This window comes from Orbicella franksi, chromosome 3, assembly GCF_964199315.1.
Source record: "Orbicella franksi chromosome 3, jaOrbFran1.1, whole genome shotgun sequence".
Classification (NCBI taxonomy): Eukaryota; Metazoa; Cnidaria; class Anthozoa; order Scleractinia; family Merulinidae; genus Orbicella; species Orbicella franksi.
Window position 1 is genome coordinate 27,912,914 of NC_138147.1, and position 18,975 is coordinate 27,931,888.

Sequence of the window (18,975 nt, forward strand, 5' to 3'; positions counted from 1 at the left end):
GACTGGATCTTAACTTGCAACTTTCCGTACCTTTTACTTCCGGTTCCCCCCTTTCCGGTTCCTTGGTAGACTCTTGGTGGCTCCAAACGCAGGGTGCTTTATGCATTGCAAATTATTGGGTCCCTGTCCTACGATGGATCATTTTAGTTATTATTTTCTTGACAATGCTATTCAACGGTGCATCTATGCTTTGCCTCCAATAGACCGTGTTCGATATATCAATATTCTAACATGGTTCCAAGGCTTTCAGGACAAAATTGCAAATTTGTTAAGCTTTTTTTGTCTCTCAGTTCCCAAAAGAGACCTCATTGGATACAAAGAACACATCTCTATCAGATGACTGACTGACGCATCCTCAAAAAACTATTCGCATTGAATGTCTCGCCATTTAGTGAATCCTTTTTCTCCCTGTGGCTGTAGGCCGAACCCTGGCCGAACCAAATTTGACAGTGAGAGGAATTCTTAACCCAATTATTTCCCAGAATCATTGTGATGCGGGAGATCGTGGTATGCTCATTATATTTAGGAACTGGTTGAGATAACTGTGTACAGTGCTATAAGTGCTTGAATTGAAACTAGAAAAAAATTGTATGAAATTGAAACAGTATTGCAACTGCGAATCGAAAGGCAGACTTCCGAATACGTTTCGACCGACCTAACAGTTGTTAGACTTTTTTAGGATTCATCAAAATAGAAATTCCTTCCCAAATTAGAGCACGGGCACTTCACTAGACGAAAGAATAGTTTGGCAACATTTAGCTCATTTCCTCTCGCGTCAAGCACGCTAAAACTTTAGGACAGTGTTTTATCGAGTTTTGCATTCCTGTGGCAAATAGGTATCACGTTTACCTGAGAAATCAATAGCCTATCAACGCTCCCGAAACGCCAAACCGACCAAAGCGACTGTATTCTTAGGCTACTATCGCGTTTGATGGATGGGAAATTGATTACTAAGCTCAGCTCGACTACACGCTGAAAGATACCATGTCAATAATGTGAAAAGGAGTCTGATATTCTCGCTAAACAAGCTTAAAATCTCTGAAAGCAGCATTTTTAAGTGAAAACAGGAGATCATCTCTTGGTGAAAATAGCTAACGGCTCCTGTATTTTTTTAATGGTTACCTTTACTGTCTTACTTTGTTAGCGAGCATTGATAGACCTTAATAAATAGAAAATATTTTCCGTGTTCCTATGGATTTGAAACACGAGTTTAGTTTGATAAAACGATAAATGGCTTTTACGTTTTCTCACGAATTTCACGAGCGTTTTCTTCTAAACAATTAGATTATGAGCGCGAGATTTCTATCGTGTGAAAGTTGACGAGAGCGCAGTCCAAGTCAACTATCACGCATCGAAATCGAGAGCGAATAATATAATTGTTTTAGTAGAAATCTACTAGTAGTTTAAAACTTTATCTAAATCCTCGAAAACGCCAAGAACCAGAACTAACCCTAACCCTAACCCTAACCCCAAAAGACAGTCAGCTGTACGTCGGAAAACAGTTCTTTTGCAACGCCCAAGATTATGAAACAACGTTTTTCGCTAACAGTGTATTTGAATTTTTGCAAAATTGTTCTCAGGAGAAAAAAACGAAACGAAGCACGCGAAATAAAGCTATAATCACTTGACCTTGCTGGAATTTACCCGGCCCCAAAATAAGGAGAAATACGTAGTACATTACATCAACGCCCCTCGATTTCCGGAAGCTCCCTTAAAGCCCCTAAAAGTTCCCTGAAATACAAACGAACTACAAGCAGAGGAACAGCCTGAGAAAAGGTTCCGTATAACACCAATTTTTGTGCCTTCTGATTTGTGGCTTATAGATGGATGATAGAAAACAAGGAATTCCTGACCAAATCAGTTTGAAGGACCCATGACTGTATTGAGAGAGGTACCTTGTGAGTGTTGTCTTGCTCAAAAATGACCACAACAAGGAAGCCATGGCAAGCCTTGCACCGAGCCCTCTTGGACTCTCCGCAGCCTCTCTATTTTTCAACGCGCGAGAAAGAAAAAGCGAGCGAAGCGCGCGTCAATCACGCGGGCGTAGAGGCAGGGAGGCGAGAGAGGCGAGCCAAACAAAGAATCGAAAAAATACAAGAAAATAGAAGGCCATGAACAGTGTAAGCCCTCTGACATGTTTGCGCTTGACTGAAAACCTTCTCGCTCCATCGTTCCCCACTCAGGCTGTCTATGACTATCTCCAAGAGAAAATGAGGTGCACATCATGGTCTCTTGCTAGCTCTTAATCTCTTTCAAGCTTAGCGAAAGGTTTGCTGAAGAAGTGCAATCTTTAAAACTTTAAAAGCTACTTAAGCATCCAAGTATGCAATCTATTTTGGATAATTAATTTGGAGCGAATGCAAACGCTTGCAAATAAGCTACTGTTTGAAGAGAAAGCAAGCTTTTTTTTTTTTTCTTTACCGGAAGTTTGCACGCGAGTCAGTTTCTCGTCTTGTTACTGTCCTCTTAGCAGCTTCCTGGCATAGTGCCGCGCTTCTGAAATTCCAATTTAGGAGATAAAACTTTCAGATCGATCATTCTAGGTACCTAGAAGTGATGTCCAATCTGTGAAATACGAATAAATGTAACACGATAAAAACATGCTTGGGTGTCCACCTCTGGCCAAATGGCGTTTGCGTCCTGCTAAGTATTTTGTCCTTCTGAAAACACCGCAAATATTTATTTTTCTTGAAAGTGCTTCAAAACTCAAGAGGGATTAGGCCTGAGCAGCTTATGAAGGGCAACACTTGGTCAACTTATTCGATTTCCAAAGGTGTTTTATTGAGACACTGGCCATACATGTTTCCTCCCAGTCTGGCCGTTTTAATCTTTAATGAGTGAGCTGATAACTTAAACACCACGGGAAATTTAACTGATAACTGGACCGGGGGAGGGGGGGTTCTACCAGAAACATTGTGTGGAGGTGTGCGGCCCACTTCTCAAAACCCTTACTCTATTTAAGACAAAAATCTGCGATTTTCCCCATCCTATTTATGACCTGACCAAGTTAAATCCTATTCAAGACCTGTGCTTAAATCAATACCCTGTTACAGACCTTCCTTATAATAAGTTCCCGTGTTCAAATTCGATGTTAAAGGCAATATTTATATGCTTTAATTAGGCAGGATAGCTTCTTCTGAGCAACATAACCAATTCAAGACTAGAGTGCCAAACCTTACCCTGTTTGATACCAAAATGGCCAAAATCGGTGCCCTATTTCTGACCAAGAAGGTTAAAAAAAAAAAAACCATACCCTTTGGGGCCGCACATACCCATGTAACAGAGCACCCCCCTCCCCCCCCCCCGTCCCCGGGTGACTAGGACTCCAGCACTTTCATCAAGACCAATCGAGAGGGATCACAATGTCGCAATTCAGTTTTCTCAAGATTAAACCAGATAAACACTTAGGTTGTTATCCCGTGTGCGGACCTGGGTCATTCTTGTCGATAATTGCCGTTTCGTGCTAATAAGACGTTATCTCCTCGAGATAACTATCGTGCAGACATACAGGAAAAGCCCCTGACGCCATGCTAACAAGTCAGGAGGTTCAGATAAGATAAACTTTAAAACACGAAAAACATTCAGTAAGTATTTTGCCATTTTTCTTCGTGAGTAGACAATCGTAAATCGGAAAACCTCCTCCAAAAATTTTCCGTTAAACGATAGTTTCCTTTTCAGAGGCAGTGCAGTTGTTTTGAATTTTCTCTTAAGACCACACTTCACTTTGGAGTTTAGCCAACGCTGGGTCAATGCTGCAATCGGACCTGCTATTCTATTAGTTTTGTTTTAAAATCAGATATCAGTAATCGTTCTATTTAGCAAAAATGTAACCTTTTGATGAGGTTGACGAGACAGCCATGTAGCTTTAATTCGAACAGCGAAAACAACAACAAATTAAAGCTAAGCATGTGATTACGTTTTCATCTTTTTTTAAGAAATAGAAATAATTTTCGTGTTTTTATCAAATTATGGAAACACGAATGGAAGTTTAGCAGAATGAAGACATGCTGCGTTTCCTCAGCTTTTTAGTTCTCCTAAACTACCACGACTGTTTCTATAACTCGACAGAAATCCGGAAAAAAGTGTTTTCTATTCCTTTTACAAAACACCGTGAGTAAAAAGAAAGGTTAATCACTCGTATATTGCCATTTGTATGCGTTTCAGTGCGCGATTTCGTTCAAGGTGTTTTGTAGTTCTTCGTACAATGTCAACAGTCTCAAGGTTCTTGTTACATAAGATAACAGAAACAGCCTTATTACACGCAGCTGGTTCGCTGATAGTTCGTCAGTCGCTTTCCAGAGGACCAACGGGTACAGACAATACATGACTGAGGCGAGATAATTGTTCTGATATCTGAGAAAGATTCTTCTTTTCCTAGCACCCAGTTGCGCGTTTGTTTTCGGCTCTCACAGCTAAGACCGGTATAACCATATCGGTTATCTTTTCTGAGCCTTTTCGAATGGCCTCTCAGTAGTTCAGGGTGGTAACATTGAAACGACAAACTGTTTGACTGAACAGGCCAGCCGACTGACTTTAGTTAGTGGGTATTCCTCAATATCGAGAAGGTTTGAATCGTTCTGCATTTCTGACTCGACTGTAAAATCTTCACTCTGTGTCATGACTAAGCCACTTTTGACAGCTTTTTATGAAATCGAATTACTTTTATTTTTCTGCGTTTACTGCCCTTTTTCATACGTTCTAAGACCCATTCCGAGCCAGAAAGCCAAAATTCCGGTATAACCCCTTTTTCAACATTCAAAACCCATAGCCACCACTAGATGAAACATGGCGCGGCTATGAGGGTGGGAGGGGTAGCGCCCATGCCCCGTGGGGTTGCCCCCAAAAATAATTGTGCGGTGTGCGGTCCGCTTCCCAAAACCCTTACCCTTTTTATGATCAACATTTGGGATTTTCCCTACCCTATTTATGACCTGAAAAAGAAGTTTCTTCTGAAAAAACATACCCAGTTTAAGACTAGAGTGCAAAAACAACACCCTATTTATGATCGAAATGGCCAAAATCGATACCCAATTAATAACCAAAACGCCTGAAAAACCGTACCCTTTGGGACTGCACATACCTATATGGCCCATATAAGGGAGTCTCCCCCCCCCCCCCCCCCCCGCGCCCGGGGCGCCCATGTTCGTATATATCAGTGTTTTGGCGTTACGTATTTACCGAGAAGTTAATTAAGATATCCTCAGTAGCTTTGGCACAATCACTTCGCTTACGACTGTCCCTAGTAACTCGGCGTGACAAGCTGATTCCGGCTGGCAAGGTTGTTGTGGCTTTTCACGGACACGCAGTTCAACATTCCGTGCAACTTTGCGCATGGCAAAAGTTTAGCCTGTGTCAGCATTCAGAATTAGCACTGTCGACTTGATTTTTTGCCATTTCATCAGTTTGCCGGTTTCAAGTCCCACTTTTCACCTTTCCAAACAAAAGCCTAGTAGGAGCCAATTTGTTTCAATAGCATGTGTTTGATAAAACGGGTGATGATACTCTATGGAATAAACGTTGATTCGGGAGAAAAGAAATGTCTTGTCGAGAATTTTAAAAGGAAAATGCTGGGAATCAGGAGATTCGAAATTTTCTAAAGGAATCATTCCAGAGACACATTCAGATTGCATTTAACAAGATAGCGGTAAGTCTAATTAGTACAACAAATTATCCTGCTATCAGAAAAATGTGTGTCTTTTAATATTTGAACTTCCCTGTGTTGGCTTTGCTAAACGGAAACAAGGCGGAATGTTTTCAAACGGAAATGAACTCGACAGACCAAAGGCCGGCTATTAAGAGATAAACTGTTCGCACCACAAGAATACGAGCAATGCGTCAATATTTACCGTGGTTATGAATTCCAACCAAACAACACAGCTTCCTCGATTTTTCGGCTACTGTTGAAATGTCAGTCGTGCTGAGAGCTAAGCTTGTGTTTTCCTTCCTCGAAGACAGTACCCATATTGTTAACTTTCAGGAGCCGTACTTTCTATTAATTAAGCGATTTCCACATCCCATGGAGAGTAAACGTAGAAACCTGTTTACCGTCCGATTTTATTTTCAGAGGGGGGTGAATACAGGTACATAAATCCGCCGATCCGTGCTATTTTTTCGCCAAATCTGCGGATCCGCCAATATTTTCGTTCAAATCCGGAACCGCATTTTTTGAAAACTTTCTGTGGCATGGTTTCACTGCAAGAGTAGTATGTAAGACTATTTTTTCCCTCCCCCATTTGGGGTATGTGCGTACAAAAATGTGCGGCACCAAAGGCCGTGGTTTTTGAGCCTTTTGGTCTGACCGGAGGACATCGCAGTATTTTGGAAATTATGGGACGATACCTCAATTCCTAATGTTAAGACAATGGATAACTGATCAAACAGATTTGCCACTTGGTTTTGTGTGAGAAAGAAACAGAGGTGTAAAAGTTCATCGGTAAATAAACTGCTAAATGTGGATGCCATTGTCAAGTTCGCAAAAACTGTACAGAATTCAACATACTGGATGAGGATCACACAATTCCAACAACAACGTCAAGCCTGAGGGTTTAAATAACTGAGTTTCGTCCGGAAAAAGAAATAAAGTCGATGAAACTTGAACGTACCGACCAAAGATCTATGATCACATCTTCGTTTAGGATCCATGATCCGAACTTCAAGAGATGTAGAGTCCGGAATCCGCGCTGAAATTCACAGCTGATCCACGATCCTGCGTTTTTTAGAAATCGGCGAATCTGCTCAATTTATCGCGAAAGTTCGCAATGCGTGCGCTTCTAAAGGCCAAATCCGTCGATCCGCAAACCTATTCACCCCCCTCTTTACACTTGACTAAGACTAGTCTAATATATTCAAAACTGCATCTGCATGCATACGCTTAAAGATTTCTCGGCGTGAAATTCTGCAGCCGCCTCCCCGCGACGTAGCTTTTTGCAGTAGCCAGTAGGTGCTCTTGAATTTTAGGGACTACAACTTCTATTCCAATATTAAAGCAATAGCGTAGTGTTTTTAAAAGTGTGGTTTGTTCTTGAGCAAAATATTCACATAAACGATATTTGATCAGCACACCTCAGGCCAATTAAATCCTGCTGAAAACAAACTTAAAATGTTCTCAGAAAGTCTGTAGACGAACAGCCGTCGACGGATGGACTGCAGAGCCTCGCTGGACATGACGCGAGAACGATTTCCCGAAATATTTTCTCAGTATATCCTTGAGGGATTTTCCCAAATCAAAAAAACTTTCAAATGCGTGTTTTACAGAGTCAAATTCATTAAATAAATGTTCTTACGACAAACGCTACGTTAAAAGGGGTTTGTGTGTTGATAAATAGGTTATAAGGTCTTCCGTCCTGAAAGAAATAGTGCCGGTATTTGCTAATTATAATTATAAATGTCTCTTAGGTTAAGCTCTTGCCATCCAGGATGATTTATGTACTGCTGAAATCCGGGAAACAGAAATAGTAGAGATTATTACACTTCAACCGGAAGTCATTTCGAGTTCTTAAACTCTCCAAACTAATTTCGCGGCAAAATAACATTGTTTACTAAAATCGGAGGCAACGTGAAGAATTCCAGGCCAATGGCTGAACACAATGGAACATTGAGACAGAAATTCACGCAGCCCCGGGTATTTCCTCTAGAACACGTCGTATTTCATTGCAAAGGTACCGCAAATTAGTCGCTCTCGTTTTATCTGTCATCAATCTTTCTGGATAATTCACACAATTACCAAGAGGTTCTTCTATGAGTGGCAATGTACTAGGTAAGCGCCTTCCCATTGGCTGATCCTCGACTCGATCACGGATTCCAAGGCTTGATAAGCGCATTATCGACGGCTCGGCGGGTCTATAAAGCATCGTATTCACCCTGTCAGAAGGTCATTTTGTATCCATTTGTAGTCATTATCTAGCTCGTTGGGTGTTAACGTTATAGCGACCATCGGAGGCCATCATCTTTCGTTTTCTTAAACTTGTCTATGTGAACATCAAAAGTCTGCAAGAAAATTAAAACCTCACCTATTTAAAGTATTCGACAAAGGTAAGCTTCGTTCTGTCACGTTTTGGTGCAGGTCAGCTCTTAACACGCGGTCTCCGCGTGGCCCTGGCACCGATTAGAAACGTGCTCATTGCAAGGTGATCTTATCGAAATTAACGCCTTCCATACCTTCTGTTTTCCACCTGTTAGGTCTGTCGAGTTTACATCCGCAAAAATGCGAGTAAACCTCATCTTCGCGTTTTTACTGGTGATGGAATTAGCCAACGTAGCATCATGCGGCAAGAAGCTTTCAGGACCAAGGAGATCCCGTAACTCATTTACACTGGTAAGATACTTGTACATTTTGCGTTATTCTTCACTTAAAAATTTAACAAACTTCAGCAAAGACTAAAAAAGCTTTGTAAAGGTCAAAACTATGTACTAAGAAATGAATCATTAGAAACATGACAAACGCAAGAGGCATATCTTGACCCCCCGTTACCACAAACAAATTTCATATTTCCCCCATGTCCGCACGATATAGTCACACTCAAAAAATGTGAGAAATTGTTCTAATGAAAATGCGAACATTGTGGTCGGAAATAAAAAGGTAAACAAATTGTAGTCTTTCAGTTTATTTATAGAAATCGCGAGAGCAAAAAGTAAGGAAAAGAGACATTTTTTGCAAGGCTACATGGTTTTTATCAAGCTTAGTACAAAAGAATGCCTGGACTTTTTACTTGTGTTAGAACAACGACAACTGACACGACAAATTGTTTCCGCGGTGAACTTTCAACGCACAGTAAAAAAATTCCCGTTTGGTTTTCCTTAATTTAGACGGAATAACTATCCAGCTGTGTTGTGGACGGTTTTCTTTTTTTTTTTTTTTTTTTTTTTTTTTTTTTTTTTTCCAAAGCGTCACAACTTGGCAAAGTGACAGAAGCATGCTTAGTTTAGAGGCGGGCGGCGATAGATGTTCCTTTGCTGGCATGTGTCAATCGCATTCCTGACTCCTCCCCATCAATTAGGAATACAATCACCAACTTAATTGAACCCTTATTGTTAATTACTTGGGCGGGGCCTAAAAAGAACCTGTGGGGTTGAATTGTACATTTGCTAATTTCAATTTTGCAGCGCCTCAAATATTTTCATAACCAATTCTGTGGCTTCCTTTCGCAGAACGATTAACTTCGTACGAACGTGGCGCGTGGGTTGTGGCAAAAAAGGTAGCTTTCGCGAAGTTTTCAGCAGATGTAGGGTTCCGTATTTCAACACCGCTGGTATCCTGACATTTGCATATCGTATGAAAACTGCCAGGGCCATTGGCACACGGCTCAAATTGATCCCCAAATAAATACATTCGAGAAATCGATGGTATCATCGCGACCTTCACCCTAAAGGGAAATACCAATATTATATTTCTTAATTCTCCGACCTCCCGTGCTACACGGGTTACCCATAAATTAAGCGCCACGTTGGTTTTCAGCCAGTTTCTTTTGAACATCGTTTGTGGTGCGATGGTTGAACTTCAAGCTTTGGGCGTTGTTCGCTCTCTGTTCTTTGGTGTAGTCGCCTTTCTGGTTTGCCTCCAAATTACGAAAGTTTCCCCCGCTGGGAGTTCATCTGGAGTGTTGTCTACCCAAACATCCCAGGACAGTAAAGGAAAAACCAAGGATATACCTGCGAGCCTCGAGAATTCAAACGTAAGATATTCTCCCTGTTTGGGCTATTCTTAAAGGACTGCCTGATGAAATACTTAAGTTTCTGACCAACATATGGTAGGCATGCATACGTGAGGGACTTTCCTTTCCCACGCCCCAGTGTTCGCCAACTCAAACAATTCGATTCGTTGTCAACGAATGGCGAGCAAGTCTGCTGGGATTCTCGCAGTGGGGTGTCTCCTAGCTCTGAGAACTCTTGAAAACACGAGTCATTGACGTGAAGATAAAGGGCCGGGATCGTATTGGATAGAAGCGAACATTTTTTTGCATCAAAATTTTGGAGCTCGTTGAATGCGTTTTTCGCACGAACGCCGTGCAGGGAATTCTATTTTTGGACACAAAAGAACCTGCGATAGATAAGCGAGCATTAATTGCAACTTTATGTTTTCGTTGTTCCTAATTTCGTAGTCAGCGGGAAGGTTTTAAACCAAAGATAAAACAGAAACATTTTGAAACCGGCGTTTATCTCCAGTCGGTCTCGTTTTCCGAACGCGGGGTTCCATCAGTTCGGTACATTCAGCGCGGCCTCTTGACATGCGTTTAGACCGGCTGCAATTCGGTCAGAGGTTTTCGCTTTAGAATTATGACACGCACATATAAAGTTATCGTTTACGATACATTAGAGTTGAAGACGGACAAAATTCTTTAAGTGTAACTACGCTTCCAATTTCTCTTTAGCTGAGGAGATATCACCGCATTTCGACAAAAGTGAAACTAAAGTAGATAAGCCATATCATTTAACTCTTCTAAGTCATTTGTTTTTCAGGTTTCCAGCCAACAATTTCAAAATTCACAGCAGAGTTCAATCTTGCTGTCAAATCTGGAAAAACATGTTCACGATTAACGAATGCTAGATAGTTGTTGTAAAAACAGGTAATTAAAGATTTAGAACCGCTGATTGATTGTACAGGAGCCCGTGCCACGTTTATTTAAGTCGATGACATTTTCGATTCTAGGTTATCGCTTGTAGAGCGTGTCATATAATCTAATCTAAACCGTTTCACGTCTTAAAACAGAGGTCTTAACCTTTGGGGAAAACTTTCTGAAAAGCGCTGAGCAGACCGACTTTAATTGACTGAAGAAGTTAGGCAAAAATCCAGTACATTTCTACAAATCGTCTCTTTGCATAACATTATACGATGCGTCCAAAATATCTTTTTTGTCAGCCGAACTTCCATACAAGGGAATTTTTCTGCATGTTTTCTAAATTTCTTGCTCGAAATTCCAAGCGCATTCTTTTGTAATTTATCTTGCTAAGCTGGAGATGAAAGGCTATTTGTTAGCTTTCAGAAGCCCATAACTCAAAACTAGTTTAGTTTGACGCCGATTAAAAAGATCGATAAGTGCTCTGAGAGGGTGCTGTTAACGTAATTTATGTTAGGGCGTTACTTTTCGCTCAAATAAAGTAGCGTCGTTGATCATTTATTGCAAGGCTGGCTATTACATAATTTATACGTTCTTGTGGACCGGTTTGTGATGTTACAAGATCCAAATTTGAAAATTCCGAGCACCAGACATATTATTTACGTGGGTTACAACGTTTAAAAAACGGCGCGCATACAAAACCTCTGATAGATTCTAGGAGCTTTTGCGTAGAGTCTTGTGGACGGATTTAAAATCCCGCTTAGCTTTTAATAGCGAGGTCAACACTATTGCATAGTTCTTGACTAAGGACAAAACTCCTTAATTGTCTTAATTAAGAAGATTTGTGCAAATAAAATGTCGGCGGATAATTAATTAAGTTTGCATGTAGCCACATTCTGATTTTTGAGGCTGCTAAGTACACGTTCTTGAGCTAGAAGGCTTTTTTTAGACCGAAAACATTGAGTTTCAATAAATCAAGCTAGCCATCGATAAATGATACATTCTCAAGGCATGGCGACCCAAGTCGTGAACTGATGTGGCTAATGTGGTTTTGATGCGGTGCACCCGGAGGCCATTCTTGTTACGTTTTTCCTGACTGGTTATGTTTCATGTTTTTTTGTTTGTTTTGTTTGTTTTGTTTTGTTTTTGTTTTTTTGTTTTTTTTATGTAAACCGGTTTTTCTACCTTAAACCAACGCTCTGCTCATGTAATAAGTGTAATTTGACTACTATCAGCTTTCGAGTTTTCGAAGGCATAAGGTCCAAAAACCATGGTACAATAGCATTTTATGGCTGACATCTTTCATCGGTTTTATAAATTTGGTCTGCTATATTTTTGACAATAATTTAATATTATGTTTTCAATTTGATAGATACCTGCGTCACTGTGTCTGCTGTCTACTTTTCAAATCCATGCCTATATGTTCCGCTTGTTGTCATTCAACACTAGCCAAACTTATCCAAAGTCCGCCCTTCGCCATTTGCGCGCACTGCACTCCTACGATGGGGAGAAGGGGGTGAAGTAGGTGTATGTAATGGACGTCTCTTTGAACCTTCGTGCTTTTCCATCCAAAAGATACGATTTTGACTATCCTTCTTTGATCTGCTCCCCCCCCCCAAAAAAAGAAAAATTATAATAATAACAATAATAATAATAATAATAATAATAATAAAATAATAATAACAATAACAATATTAATAATAATAATAATAATAAAACACTGTACGCTTTCCTAGCTTTGTGCTTCACTTTTAGGCTGTTGAAAATTAGTTGAAGGAATCCAAACGACTCACTCCATTCCCTGGTTTAGTTTTGCAAACCTTCCAGCCGTTTCTATAAGTCATTACAGCGACTTGAGGTCTTTTCGGGTTCTTAGCAATTAAGTATATAAACTCCGATAATTACTAAGTCTTACTTGATTCTTAAACAAGATTGGCCACCACAAACATTATGTACAGGAGCTTACGCTACTCTTTAGTATGCATTGTGGATCTCCTTGCTAATAACAAGAAACGGTGAAGAGTGAGGCATTTAGTCCTTCATATTGCTTCGTTTTTAAGGTAATCCCTTTCCAGTTTTTTTCTGCATCACTCCCGACTTCTTAAACCCCAGAGAGGTCTAGAAATAGTCCATCCTGTAACGCGGAGTTTGCTCATGTTCAAAGTCCAGGCGGCTTTAACTGCCTTTTTTTCATCCACGAAAACATCCAATCAATGTGTGTGATAGCATTATCCGCGGGAGGACTCAATACCACACCTAAAAATAACTTGACAGGTAACAAACTTGAGAATACCCTAAGCCTCTCTTAACTCTGCTACTCTCATGTTAAAGTTTCCCTGTGATCAAATTTTTTTACTCAAAAATGCGACACGGGTTGAAATTATAATAACAATTAGTGTGGAAAATTGCACGAATATAAGAGCCAAAGTTTTTGCTATTCTCCATGCAAATTGCTGTATTAATTGCTATTATAATTTCAACCCGTCTGGTAGTTTTGAATAAATGATGTCATTTACTCCAATTCTCAGCCAAGACTTAGAACAAGAAAAATTAATGGCGGCCGTAAAATAATTCTCGGACATAAAGTTAAAAAAAAAACGTGAGTTCTAATGCTCGTAATCAGGAGCCATATGGCTCCTGTCGTAATAGATTGAAATTTGGCAAGATATCTAGGAAAGACCTATTGTGTACGAAAATGTAAAAAAAAAAAAAAACGGATATCGAAAATTTGAACATAGTGGCATTTTAATAACAATATGTGACTTATTGGTTTCTTTTTAAAGTTGCAGGGTGCTGATAATGGCTCCGATTCAGTGAATCCAGCAGAAAGTTGGAACTTCTTCAGAAAACGAGGTGGTAAAGCAAACAAAGGGAAAAAAGAAAAACACAACAAAGAAAACTCTAAGGTATTGGGAGTCCCGCTGTCCAAGCATTGGCACGTGACCGTGTCGATTTTTGAAATCTTTTCGGCAACCTATCGTTGGATTCTGTTTAATGAGGCAAAATATTACCCAGAAAGTTTAGAAAGTGTGGGTGATCTACTGAACTTTAACGTTGGAAATGTGAACCACACCAAATCGTGTAAGGTATCCATCATTCAATACAAACGGAATCCATTGAGAATGTGTCAACCCGTTGACGAATGAAAGAATGTGTAACCTTGAACGTGAAAATGTCTTCAAATGTGGATGTGAAAATGATGTTAGTGGTTCTATGATCGTTTCACAAACATAGATTGGCTAGCTTATTACTTGGCTTATTTGATTCTTTGTGTATAATTATTTCTGAATATTTATGACTTCTAGTCGCAGTGTGACCCTAGTCCTGGTCCCCCAGGTCCTCCCGGTCCACCCGGTCCAGTCGGGCCTCCTGGAGCCCAGATCACCGAGGCTACAATGATGGCTGAGTTTAGAAGCATGGTACAGGGTGAGTATCATTCAGTAAAGCGAAACTCTGGTCAAACAAATTTCTTGTAAATAGACTTATGAATAGACAGTATTCCATAGTAAAGGTACCCGTGAATTCAACGCTAGGGACAGGAAATAGTTGATACATGAAACAAATCCCACATTTTCCACTCCTAGCAGCGCACAAGATGTTTGCCCCATAAAACTAGTTTAACAGCCTCAGTTTCCATAAGTCCTCTGTAGCTCAGTGGTAGAGCATCTGGACTGGTGACCAGAAGGTCTGAGTTTCGACTCCGAACTCTCGGATTTCGTTTTCCGAGGATGCCTCTGTCACTGACAAAAAAATCAAATCCTCGTTAAAAAAAAGTGTTTCGTTACAGGTTTTGCACACTTAATTAAGAGAAATAACTGCCGACCTCGCGGTCTGGTCTGAACCATAAAAAATCATCTCTAGGCCTGATTATCTAATCCTGTCTATTTTCAAAATGGTTTGTTTATGAGCCCCTTCAGAAAACGTAAGAGTCAAATTACGATTAGTCGTCAAAGCTCTTTTTGACCTGTGAAAGTTATATTAAGTTTTTAGCGTTATTTCTTATTTTCCTTTCAACAGAAAGCGCAAACCGGCGATCAAGGCGAATTGCAGACCAGGTACCGTTAAATCACTGCTATTTGTTGTTGTTCTATGTTATTTTTCTCAGTAGAAGTGAACTAATCGCCAAGAGGAAGTTTTGCTTGATACATAATCGGATTTTCTCAAGCTGTTGCAACAGCAATATAACAAGACCTGAGTCACGTCAGTTCCTCATTTGTCACGTGCTCATCACGAGCTTATCACGTGATATTCTAACAACTCATCTCGGCTAAATGGACCTTCCGAAAAATCTTTGCCAACCTAATATCAGTTCCCTTAACGATCTTGACAAATGTTGTTTTTGTATTTTATCTTTTTAGAATATTAGTCTCATGGCTGCAGGAATCCCAGACCTTTTGTCTGCTCACCATATTGTCCTGCGATATGATGTGACTGTCCCAAAGAAATCTCATCAGGAGTTGAAGAACTACAAGCAGCCAGTATGTGGTGATAAACTTTTATAATAATTTTCTTATGACGTTTTTTAACTCTTACGCTAGCAGGAGTACCTTAGCTAAAAGCTAAAAAGTTTCCCAAAATATTTTGTTTTGCAAAATGATGGAAAACAAACGGCATCCAGTGAAGGTAGCGCTCAACGTTAGGGTTTTATCCACAGACCAACTTGCACAACACAACAACAACAACAACAAAAAACACCTGAAGGGACTGCCTTAAAAAGCCTTCATGGGAGATTGTTCAAGCGCTTGGATACACACGCCTAAAAGTTAAAAAAGAAACCTCGAACTAAGTAAAGGAAAGCTAAATAGCATTCATTAAAATTGTCACACCCTAGGATTTTATCCACAAATTCTAAAGTTAGAACCATCTTAAAAAATATCTCAGAAAGCACCGCATTAAAGTATTTCTCTATAGTTTTCATTCTAACGAATGCACACTAGGGTTTCATTAAAAGAAGCTCGATTCTTTCCAGAATATATGTCATGAATATATGCATGTTTTTGGTTATTTTTTCTTAGGGCGAACACTCTGGAACGTTTGTGCGTGGAAACGACATAGACCTCCGTTCCGGTCGATACGCCATACGATATACAGGTGTATATCAGCTAACAGCCCAACTGGTGATCTCGCGCGACAGGGAAGCAAATCTGCGCCCGCGGGACTATGTTAAAATCAGTATCTGCATCAGCTCCCTGTGTGAATTAAACACGTGAGTAAATTTTTTGATGCACAGTGGCTACATTACAGGGTTATGTAGCAGCTGTCGTTAGGTCTCACATCAATGGCTCGATACCCTTTAAGGGAACAATAGAAAAAAACAACAGAACAAATACCACTAAGCCCTAAAAAAATAACAGCTGCTACAAAAATAAAAGAATAGCAGCTTACGAGAGCTGCTGCATTGCTGAAATCATCCAATGTCGTAACTCACGCCACTTGGTCATCCAATCAGAATTCAAACCAAAACCGATCGTCGCTCGCTTGCACACGTTTTCCGGCATCTTGCGTCAGTTGTATGTATTCACTTCGAGTTCTGGTTGGTTCGTTGCATTGTCTGTGTCCTTCGTTTGTGACTGAGCTGGTCAGTCAATCAAGTGAACAACGCTTCAACAGGAATGTTGAATATTACAACAGAGAAACAAGTATACTCTATGATGGTCTTGTTTTCACGATTGTTGCTTTTGGAATTACGTAGAAAGCAGAAAAATCATGGAATGAATGCTTGCAATTTTATTTTCTAGGTCTTTAACTACAATAACAGGAATGGAAAGCAATAGCCTCAAGTTTACAGTCTCAGTGACTGGTATGCTCATGCTCAAGGTAATATACTATAGGCGCAAACGCAAACCTATAGGTTTAAATTTTTTTCACGCGAATTTTCCTTTTTGAGTAACGAGCACTTAGCGAATAGTCAGCGATGAGGAAGCCAATCAGATCCGCGGATTCACTGATAGCCAACGTTCGTGCAAAAGCAACCTCGACCCTGGGAACGAGGTTGGCGCACACGCTTTTGAAAGCTGGAAAGTCTTCAAATACCGTAAATCCTCCAATAGCGCCCGGGGCGCTTATTTCAAATTTAGGAAAAGACGGGGGCGCTTATTTAATTTTTCCCAAATCCTGGCCTGACATGATCATTTTTTTAATACATCATCTGCACGTAAACACCAACATAAGCTGTTTATTGACATAAAAAGCTGATCATAAAGTTTAAATCGCGGCACTGTTAGTACTTAACGTGTTCAAAGTGTTCACTAAACGTGTTCACAAACTGAAACAATGTACAAATCTAATACTACATGACGAAAACTATACACCCTTTGTTGTCTCAATACTCGTCCACAAAATGGGGGGGAGGGGGGCGCCTATTCGAGGGGGGGGCGCTAATTCGAGGATTTACGATATAGCCTTTGAACAAGGGAAGTTTCAACCAAAACAATAAAGCGTCCGTTTTCTTTTTCTACTGGCGAAATCAGTTTGAATACGTCTCATTGACTTTATTCTCGCCAGTAGAAAACTGGGTTTTGACGTTTCATACGGTCAGTTAATCAGCTGATCAGCGTACTATTGTCCTTTTTCCACTAGGCTGGTCACTATGTATCGATTTATATCGAGAACAACACCAACAAACCAGTCAGCATCATGGAAAAGTCTTCTTTCTCTGGCCTCATGATTGGACGTTAAGACGATGACCTGAGAGAAAGCGCATGTGTAGTTGATACAAACGCTGACCATGGGACCTTAGTTCAAGACTTTGGATCGATCGAACTGAAAACTACGGGCGCTCTTTTGGTTGTAAAAAAAAAAGCCTGGAAACAAGACAGATTCTCCTTTATTTTGCGGTAGTTCAACGGTTAAGTTTTTATTATGGCTGTTTAGGAGTTTGATTGGTAGAAGAAAATGGCATGAAGTGCAATATTATCAGAGACGTTTTGACACTTTACCAGCGCTGTTTTTTTTTTTTTTTTTTTTTAATCATTGTAGATATTTAGAGTGTTTATACGTCGTTCGGGGAACAAGCGCAGTTCTCTGAGGAAACTCCAGGTACAGTGGAACCCGCCTTACGGCCACCTTGTTATTACGGCCACTTTATTCTGGCCCGAACAAAAGCTCAGTCCGTGATTGTAACGTACCCCATTTATACAGCCACCTCGTTAATACGGCCAGGCTTTTATGGCTCGTCGTTGACCGGATTAACCGGGTTCCACTGTAATTAGACACCAAAAAGTTTGATTCTTATATTTCGATAAAATTTTTATTTACGAAATCCCGAAATTTTTCCACGTCAAGGTGTCTCCATCAAGATGCATCGTGTTTCTTAGCAACGCTCCTTCTGAAAAAATCGCAGACAGTAGTTATTGCGACTATATAAGATGGTTGTTTCCTTAATTGACTATTACCATGGTTACCTGTATAACTGAAAAACATACATATGATTGGGAGTTTTAAGTCTGGTGGAACAATAATCAGCAAAAATTATTTTTTTAAACTATGTTCTTGATCGTGTAAAAATAAAAATTCCATTTAATATATAATGAGCAAACAATCTGCGTAGCATTCAGCATCTTTCCGAGGTCGCGAGAGGCACAAATACTTGTGGCGCGAGACGTGACATGGAACAAAAAGATCGCGCGCGCCTTCGCGTGCGCGCCTGTCGCGTTCTCGGAATGAAGTCAATCTCTTCGCAGACTGCTGAACAACTGGATTGCAATGCTGTAGTCTTAAATTAAGGGACAACTAATTTGCACTGAATAAAAGCAAATGTGAAAACAAAACGTTAATCTGAGCCTCCTTTACAATTGTCTTAGCTCGTCACGTTACGCTGCAAGGAAAGACTGTATGACCTTCCGGCCAAAAGGTTTTTTCTCGAGATAATCCTGCCATTCTTAAATACTAAATACGCTTTTAAAATGCAATGTTAATTTCCAGTCCTGTTACCACAAGTGATATCATGTCTCCTTTGGTTGGTACGTATGGCGAGTAATAGTGTTCGCGGTAAATACAGCTTAGCACAGAAATTTCTAAACAAATATTTAGGATGAACAAAATAACGAAAATTGTTCTCCCCGGTTGATGCGTGACACTTAATGGATATAAACGTTCAAAAGAGATTATAAATTGAAAACTTATAAGGTAGAAAAATGTCAGTGTCTTCTTGTAAAAAATCACAAACGTTCGGGCATCATAGCCTTTCTTCCTATCAGAAATTTCTATCAGGGAAATCAAATAATTGCCCCCTCCGCAATGAGGCCCCTTTCAGGCTAGTTGACGTAAATAAGTTTCCCTTTTAATTGAAAGGACTTTACTTCGTAAAAACGTGTTTCCAGGGGCTCGACAGTAACTGTCTGAAATTTATTAATGGTAATAGTTTAAGACAAATTGCTCTGATCAACAGAAGGGCTAAGATGTCAAATTTATTAAGTTGTGT

The 18,975-nt window shown here is 40.1% G+C and overlaps 1 protein-coding gene across 3 annotated transcripts; it reads left to right on the forward strand.

The window, feature by feature from the left end:
• Positions 1–8,081: 8,081 nt before the first annotated feature.
• Positions 8,082–18,423, forward strand: LOC145481772 (adipolin-like). 3 transcript variants are annotated; one of them, XM_081460304.1, is made up of 8 exons: positions 8,082–9,671; positions 13,337–13,459; positions 13,859–13,979; positions 14,571–14,608; positions 14,912–15,031; positions 15,569–15,759; positions 16,292–16,370; positions 17,133–18,423. In XM_081460304.1, the coding sequence occupies exons 1-8, from the start codon at positions 9,486–9,488 to the stop codon at positions 17,229–17,231; spliced, it is 957 nt and encodes a 318-aa protein (XP_081316430.1). In that variant the 5' UTR covers positions 8,082–9,485; the 3' UTR covers positions 17,232–18,423. The 3 variants fall into 3 exon arrangements, with proteins under 3 accessions (XP_081316430.1, XP_081316431.1, XP_081316432.1); XM_081460305.1 differs by having other exon boundaries at positions 13,343–13,459; XM_081460306.1 differs by having other exon boundaries at positions 16,292–17,212.
• Positions 18,424–18,975: the final 552 nt, after the last annotated feature.

Coding starts and splice junctions, on each gene's coding strand:
- LOC145481772 (XM_081460304.1), top strand. CDS start 9,486: ATGGTTGAACTTCAAGCTTTGGGCGTTGTTCGCTCTCTGTTCTTTGGT. Junction 13,460..13,858: donor ACAACAAAGAAAACTCTAAG/GTATTGGGAGTC, acceptor TATGACTTCTAG/TCGCAGTGTGACCCTAGTCC. Junction 16,371..17,132: donor CTGGTATGCTCATGCTCAAG/GTAATATACTAT, acceptor TTTTTCCACTAG/GCTGGTCACTATGTATCGAT.